Source organism: Dysidea avara, chromosome 3 (genome assembly GCF_963678975.1).
Source record: "Dysidea avara chromosome 3, odDysAvar1.4, whole genome shotgun sequence".
NCBI lineage: Eukaryota > Metazoa > Porifera > Demospongiae > Dictyoceratida > Dysideidae > Dysidea > Dysidea avara.
This window is the reverse complement of record NC_089274.1, coordinates 1681741-1690590: the sequence shown is the minus strand read 5'-3', so window position 1 is coordinate 1690590 and position 8850 is coordinate 1681741. Positions and strand designations below refer to the sequence as shown.

General features: G+C 38.0%; 1 protein-coding gene across 3 annotated transcripts in view; it reads left to right on the top strand.

Moving 5' to 3' along the window:
- Positions 1-2846: 2846 nt before the first annotated feature.
- LOC136248799 (inverted formin-2-like) overlaps positions 2847-8850 on the top strand; it is a 39955-nt gene continuing 33951 nt past the window's right edge. For all 3 annotated transcript variants that reach the window (XM_066040606.1, XM_066040607.1, XM_066040605.1), the window contains exon 1: positions 2847-3257. In XM_066040606.1, the coding sequence (XP_065896678.1) occupies positions 2882-3257 (376 nt within the window). In that variant the 5' untranslated portion in view covers positions 2847-2881. The remainder of the gene's footprint in view (positions 3258-8850) is intronic.

Sequence of the window (8850 nt, the reverse complement as noted above, 5' to 3'; positions counted from 1 at the left end):
AGTTTAGGATCTAAATTGTACAACCCTAATAACTGAAACAGTCCTCCTTGCCAATACGTAGTTTAGGATCTAAATTGTACAACCCTAATAACAATAAACATAAGGCTATTATACATTTCATCTTGCAATCTTTATAGATGCTAACAATGTACCACTGAATTTAGTAAATAACAGCAAATTCCATGTATTAATTGAAGAATTGGATTCTAGGTACAGTTTTCCTCATTGATATAAAATGGGAAATAAAATTGAAAAATCTATCAAAACACCAAATCTAAAGTTTCTGGAAGTCTAGGGGGTGCTACCAAGGTTAGTATAGGTGAAGATATCTAAAACTAACACTAACTAAAATGAAACTAAATACTAACTAAAATTACAGAAATATGGGGTACCAGAACTAATACTAACTAAACTATGGCGGAATTGGGGTACTAGAACTAAAACTAACTAAAACTGTAGTGGACTATGGGTACAAGAACTAGTAAAATGAATTTGCTGTACTAAAACAACACTAGTTAATAGTGGAATTGTATTCTGGTACCTGCATGCAAAACTAAATCTTTGCAGCTAACACCATACTTGGGGTAGCTGCGGAGCAGGTAAGGATTTACCACTGGAAGAATATTAGTATATATATGTGTAGACTGATACCATCAGCAGTAATATTAATCATGTGTGCAGAGTTCAGAGTTGGAGGTAACTAGTCATGAGCATGTAACACTAGCTATCCAAACAGTAGCTAAGTTACAAAACTAGTTATACTAGCCATTAGAGTCAAGAGTTTATTATGTTCATGAAAATATTAAATCTCTCTTCAGTTTTTGCACCATATATGGCTGTAGCTACATGCTATAGTCAAACTCACTCATCCTGTGTACTGTACTTCCAAATTCAGGCTGTGCCGGTTACTGGAAAAATAGTTAAAACTGATGTAGCTAGTACAGGGAGTATATAATTAAAATTGATATACTACTTTTGTTTCTCATTAGTGTATTACAGGCGTTCCTAAATTGCTTCGATGAAAATTTGTTGTTGGGATTGATGGTGGGTTTAAATAATGTTATGTACTACACTGGTGGTTCACTGTTTTATTGAATGAAATGTTTATATATATTGCTGTTTCATTACTTAATGAATTTATAACCCATTATAGTGTCATATACATGACTTATTATCAAACCACTGGTATTATACTCTGCAACTCTTGTTACATCAGGCAAATCACTCATGTTGAAAGGTAGCTATATCACCAAGATCATAAGTAGATTTATGGTAACATGTTGAGTTTGATAGACAAGTTTTGGCACCTGCAGTTTTTTTATCTATATAGTGCATCAAGGAGAAGCATTCATAAGAAACCTCCCAGATTGGTCTGAAGAACATTGACTGTTACAGTATAGAAACTATAATTTATTTTCATAATAACTGCCATAAGTTTCTTTTTTGCCACAACCACTTGTGGGGTATAGGTCCATCACTGGTGCTGAAGACAAGTCAGTGGATAAAATGATATTATTTATTTTATTGTACTAGACAGCCAGTAATTACTGATGCATCCAGGGGGACTAGCCTAAAAAAAATCAAATACACACATACATTATGATTAGCTAACTACTTATATACATGCAATTACATTAACTACAAATAGATCAACTGATTCCAATTCAATTAAATAATGGGGTAAGTGGTTCCAATCTTCAGGGAAATAACTAAATTTATATGCATTGGTGTTTATAAATGGTGTCAAGAAATGTAAGGGATGATCGATAACACAGACGTTTCTTATTTATAATAATCCAGAATTCTTAATCATGATGTATGATGAACTGCCTTATGAAATAATTTTAGCCTTGATGTCTGCAAAGTGATTGCCACTGAAGATTATCTAAAGTAGATGAAATGCTCATTCCACTTCGCCAGTCATAATTTGATGTGACCCATCGTGCTGCTCTTCTTTGCACCATTTCTAGGGAATTGATGTAGTAATCATAAGATAATGTTGTCAATAGCCTACTACATCGCAACACAACACATTTGTTTGCATTAAAGGACATCTTCCAGGTCTTATAATCCATTAATAAGCAGGTTTAGGTCAGCTTGGAGGGTATCTTGATCAAGTTTGTCTTTAATTACATGATAAAGAATATAGTTGTCAGCAAAGAGTCATATATTAGAAGAAATATCATCACTGGTATTATTAATGTAAACCAAAAACATGAGGGGTCCCAGAACTGTCCCCTGAGGAACACCAGACTAAACAGGAACAAATTCAGATTGCTGACCATCAACAATCACACGCTGGAACCTCTGAGTTAATCATGTATTTAGCTATTTCAGAATATTAGAACGAATACCACAGTTATGCAACTTCTTTAACAATCTTTGATGTGGTACCGTGCCAAAAGCTTTGTCAAAGTTTCAGTAATAAGATGACGTCAACCTGATATCTTTGGTCCATAGCTGCTAAGATGCCTTCTATTGCTGTAATACTTGAAATCGAGTTTCACAAGAATAACCTAACCAAAAACCAAATTGGTGATCTTTGAATATGTGATGTAGATTGAGGTATTCTATGATAGAATGATATAATATATGCTCCATGATCTTGAAACAGATGGATGTTAGGCAACAGTCTCTGCTCCCTTCTTTGATATGCCAAGATTATACGATGTGTAGAAGTAGCTAGGTACCTATAGAAAAGACTTGGTATACTGCTTTAGTCTTCTTCGTTCCATGTTCTGCACTTCCCGGCTTTGTTTAGGCGGGTAGGCTAGTACATGTTCTATATTTTGAATCCTTACAAATGTATATGCAAACAAATCACGTGATCATTCACGTATAGCTAAGTTACTGGGAGTTGTAGCGAGAGTTGACCTCGAAGATGTCCTTGTGGAAAAAGGTCAGGCGTGTTTCCTCTAAAGCTCTGGGGAGTTCAGATGGAGCAACATCCGTCAGCTATGAAGGTGCTGACGCGGAATTGTGCCTAACTCTATTCAAAAGCTCTCTGAATTTCTCCGGGCTGGAACACCGTGTCAAATCAGCCGATCAGAAATGGATTGAGGATTTCTTAGAGCAAGGAGGACTGGAGATGGTATTTGATGCTCTAACAGCACTCAGCAACAAGGGCTTATCCAGCTTACTGGACGTGGTGAAACAACTCGAGTGCGTTCGCTGCATTAAAGCAATCATGAACCATCCATTTGGCATTGAATACGTCATTGTTACCGGGGACCAGTTTGTCAACAGATTAGTAAAAGGTGAGCTAGCGTTAGCTATTTAGAGGTTTAGGCCACGTAAAGTTGTTTCTGGTCCTTCAATTGACTGGTCATTTTTTGCTGAATTGACAATTGTGTATAGTCACGGCGTAGTATGTTATTGTCGTCTTGGTTATTGTTACTGTTGTTATTAGCACTTTACAGTGACCAGTATGCAATGAATAATTATAGTCAAAAGTATATATATAGCTATTATGTTGAATGGTTTTTTTGTATAACTTGTAAACACTCTTTTTGTACAAACTCCTAACTATAGTGTAGTGCACTCACCAAAAATTTCCTTTAAAACTGATTTTAAAAAGAAAGCCTGGTCACCTGGTCAATTTTGTAGGACCAGAAACACAATTAAGGCCACTCCAAATAAATTCTCTGTTTCCCGTCCTGGACTCAGGCATATTTGCATCCGGGCGGGCGGTCTATTTCCATTATTTCATTATAAGATTGGCTAGCTTTTCAAGCCATTATTTGCCTGGCACAGCCAAAAAGGCTGCATAAAAGCATGCTTAAGCTTGTTCCTTCCTTTGTAAGTTGCAAAAACAACACAAACGTGAAGTTTGTGCTGACTTGACAGCACTGTTGACACGTGAGCTGACACTGTTTCAAGATGGCTTTTACTGAGCTTATCAGTATGCAAGAATAACCGGAAAATAATGAAAGAATACGGAATAATGGAATATTTAGAGCTGGCAGTAACTAGATGCGGGCGGTGGACGGGAAACAGAGAATTTATTTGGAGTCGCCTAAGCCATAACATTTCTGTATTTTGTTAAATTACTAGGCAGCCAGCTCAGCTGACTCGCCTAGTGTTTATAGCTTAGTTAGTGGGGAGTGCACAGTCTTATGGTCAGTCAGTGCTAGCCACTATAGTCTCACCTCCATAGGAGAGGAGACTAGCTAGATACATGTTTGAAGCATGGTAAATAACAAGATAGCACAATCAATCCTAGGCCGTATGTGAGTGTTTGATCAAGCAATTAGACTACCTCAATTTCTAGGGTTTCTAAGGGCGAGGAACAATATGATACTCATTTTTCTGATTTAATGGCATTTGTGTGATGTTTTATGCCAATTATTTTGCAATACGTAGCTACCTATAAACTAAATATTCAGTTTTTAAGAGAAACAATCAAGAACATGTCAAGGTCGGCCATATAGTTGTCATTATTAGTATATTAGGAGTAAGCAAATTTGCAACACAAGTACGTAGCTAACTAACTAAACTGTATCCATCTATCTATATGAAGTTGAAAAGCTGTCTGTCTGGATTCCTTTGGCGTCCAACAATTTTCTTGCCAGCTGATACACGTATCGAAGTGGTTTTTGTATCAAACGAAGCACTCATCATCTTAGCTTTTAAGTGAAGCTTCTAACTGCCATCATCATCTTAGCTTTTAAGTGAAGCTTCTAACTGCCATCATTTACAGTGTGATGAGTGCAAAGGTGTATAGACAACTTGAAAAATTTGCTGCTGTAAACCACATGCAAACCGCAAGTAAGCATCTATACCAGTCAACCTTAATAAGACAGTTTTTAATACCTTCTCATAGTGATGTGAGTTACAGTAGATTCCAGCTGATGACTTTTTTTTTATTAATATTATTTAGGCAACCTTTTTTGGTACAATCCTTTTTCCTACTGATTCTGAACCTTATTTGTGCAACATTCTTTTCTGAACGTATGCCATTTTATTTTCACCCTCAGTGGAAATACTTTAATGTCAAACTTATATTGCTTTTGTATAAAAATAAGGATAAGGTATAACTGGAAATAACATACACAAGACTAAAGTGTAACATACTTAATAGAGAAACTCCTGCTCTGTAGGACAGGTACCATCACTGTAGGGATAACTGTAGGACAGGTATACAATCACTGTATACCATCACTGTAGGGATAACTGTAGTACAATCACTGTATACCATCACTGTAGGACAGGTACCATCACTGTAGGACAGGTATACCATCACTGTATACCATCACTGTAGGGATAACTGTAGTACAATCACTGTATACCATCACTGTAGGACAGGTACCATCACTGTAGGACAGGTATACCATCACTGTATACCATCACTGTAGGGATAACTGTAGTACAATCACTGTATACCCAGGGCCGCCCACAGGGGGGGGGGGGGAAACTGGGGCATTTTGCCCCGGGCCCCAGCCTGAAAGGGGCCCCAGGAGGCCCCATGAAGGGCCCCCTGAATACCTGTTTAAAAGATCGATATACTCTAATAGAACAGTCAGATCTAAATACTCTAATAGAGCATTCACAGTATTCTTCAGAGGAGCAGTGTAGCAAGCTTACAGATAAGGAGATATGGTTGGTGATGGGTAGTTATTGTCATTGTCAGCAGGTTGTGACCTTTTTTTTTTTTTTGGTCTTCAACTTACAGCTTGGGTGAAGGGCCCCACTTTAACTTTTTGCCCTGGGCCCCTTAATTTCTCTGGGCGGCCCTGTGTATACCATCACTGTAGGACAGGTATACCATCACTGTATACCATCACTGTAGGGATAACTGTAGTACAATCACTGTATACCATCACTGTAGGACAGGTACCATCACTGTAGGACAGGTATACCATCACTGTAGGGATAACTGTAGTACAATCACTGTATACCATCACTGTAGGACAGGTACAATCACTGTATACCATCACTGTAGGACAGGTACCATCACTGTAGGGATAACTGTAGGACAGGTATACAATCACTGTATACCATCACTGTAGGGATAACTGTAGGACAGGTACCATCACTGTATACTAGGACCCAAACGAATTTAAGTAAATTCGAATGTTTTTTCGAATGAATGAATGTTCGAATGTGGGTTGAACAATTCGAACTTTTCTAATTAGGTAGTGATGCACATCAATATTGCATAATGATGTGGATGAAGCCAGATTTATGGTATTTGACATTTAATTAAGTTATGAGTTGATGGTTTAGTGGTGGTTACAGGCCATACCCAAAGGTAAACTATGAGGTTTTAAGGTTTCAATGTTGTGCCTGCTACTTGGACATGACTAAAACACGGAACAGACTGGAAAAATGGACTCACAAACGGACTGGAAGGAACTTCCCTGAAAACATTTTTTTTGCCATAGAAACTCACTAAATCGCTGCTACAAAGAACATAACACTTAACAACAGCCTTAAACAAACCTCTAAACGTGTGCTCGAGCCACCATTAAACCCTGGGGATAATTTACAAAGCGCCAGTCTGCCAGTGTGAGCGCCTGTGACAGCGCAGCGAAGTTGTCAGTTAGCTACAGTTTAAACAAACAAAATAACACAGATTGTATTTGTAGTAGCCAGTGCCTTGCCAGCTGGTTGTGGCCGCCACGAAGCCTACCAAGGAAATTAAGTGTGAATCTGACTGTAAATTGTTACAAGAGGACCTTGATCGCGTTTGTGATTGGGCAGACAAGTGGCAACTTCGATTGAATGCATCCAAATGTGAAGCTTTTCTTATTTCAAATAAACGTAAGAAAATATCTTATGATTATTTCATAAACCACTCTCTTCTATCCTGGAAATCCTCTGTGAAATATTTGGGAGTTTTTAAAAAATCAAATTTGTCATGGTCAGACCACTGCAAGTATGTTGCAGCCAAAGCCAGCAAGTCCTTGAATTTTCTACGTCACACTTTATGGGGTGCTACAACTGAGACCAAATCCATGGTCTATAAGTCTTTAGTGCGACCTTCACTAGAGTACGCTTGCACTGTGTGGAATCCTCACACTGTTTCTGATAAGTCCACAGTGGAATCTGTCCAACGACGTGCTGCACGTTGGGCTTGTGGAAGTCGTTGGTCACCATTACATAAGTGTTGGAATAAATCTTGTAATGCTTGTCTACAAGTGTTACACTGGCCAACACTGTCATCTCGAAGGAATTATTTGAGCGTGGCTATGCTTTATGACATCCTAAAAGGTAGGTACGATTCTTTGAAGCTATCAGATTACTGTAATTTCAATACATCTTGTACCCGAGCGCATACTCTCACCCTTGTTCCGCTACAGTCTTCTATCAATTCTTATAGACATTCTTTCTTTGTGAACACTGTTTTCTTATGGAACACTCTACCGTGTGATGTATTCAGCTCATCTACGTTTCGCCAAGCTGTGTATAAACTGTTTTGTTGTAATTAATTTATATGTGTATGTGTTCTTTCTTGGTTTTTGTAGCTGTGTTTTTCTCTGTATTTGTCCCCTCCGTTTTTGGTTTTGTATCTTCTAGGGAAACACCCTTGTACAGGCTCTGCCTTTTGGTGTCACCCTGTCTTTTTTTGACAAATCAGATAAATAATAATAATAAATAATAATACCTGTCACGGGCTATCACCTGTAAACTGAACTGAAGATCAGCCGTCGAACTAATTGCAGCAATTAACCAGACCATGAATTCCAAGTAGCATAGTATCTTAACAGGCTTAAAGCTTGTGTCTTGTTTTGTTTACACATGTGAAACAGAAAGTGCGCTTTTAATTAAACACAAAATGAATCTAATTTCAGACTATCTTTAAGTGCAGGGCTTAATATCGGCTTGAACAAACTTCGACATCGTGTTCAGAGCAGTTCAGAGGTTTGTTTCAGGTCGTTGTTGCGTGTTATATTCTTTCTAGCAGCTATACAGTGAATTTCTATGGCCAAATAATGTTTTCCGGCAAGTTCTTTCCAGTCCGTTTGCTAGTCAGTTTTCCCAGTCCGTTCCATGTTTTAGTCATATCCATTTAAAACCTAGTAACCTTTGTAGCTTTACTTGTGGTAAAAGTATTTAGTTTTCTCTGTAAAAGTATTGAGTCAGTAAAACCGTGTGTGTTGCAAACTTGTGAGTCATGCACATAATTTGTAATTTTTGCACAGGAGCCATGTATATCTAAAGTTCGAAAGATTCGTGAACTTTAGTTAAAGAATATTCGAATGTTGACAATCCAAGTTCGTTTGGGCCCTACTGTATACCATCACTGTAGGACAGGTACCATCACTGTAGGAATACTGCTGGATGCTATATTTTAATTGTTTTTGCTGCCAGCTAAATGTCATGTAGAATCTGAAATGGTATTACTACATGTATGGCCTGCATGACAGGTACTACCATTGTAAATTACCTGTGTGGTAATAATACTACTGTTGTTTGGGTAGGTAAAAAAAGTGGACCAAGGACCAGAGGACCCGGAGACCCACGGAAATCCAACTCTTCTTGGAGCTTTTTACACTTCACAGTATTCTAAACTTGTACGCAAGCAGTCTTGCATGGCCAATCCACTTTTCCCCCCTCGCAGCGTCTCGCACAATGTTTATACCAATTAGAAATTATAAGTGCCTCTGAAAGTGTCTGAAGTTGACTGCATTAATTACAGGTCACTCGCTATTTTCCCAGAGTATTTGTTTGTACAATGTTTCTAAACTTTAGTAGCTAGGTGACATAATAGACTAGCATGCTCATTAGGGTGCAACAGGTGAACAATTACCAGCTAAGCAAGTTCCAGCAGCTCTTCATATGTCATGATGCATTTGCACAATGTTCCTAAACTACTCTAGTAGCTAGGTGGCATAATAGCCTAGTATG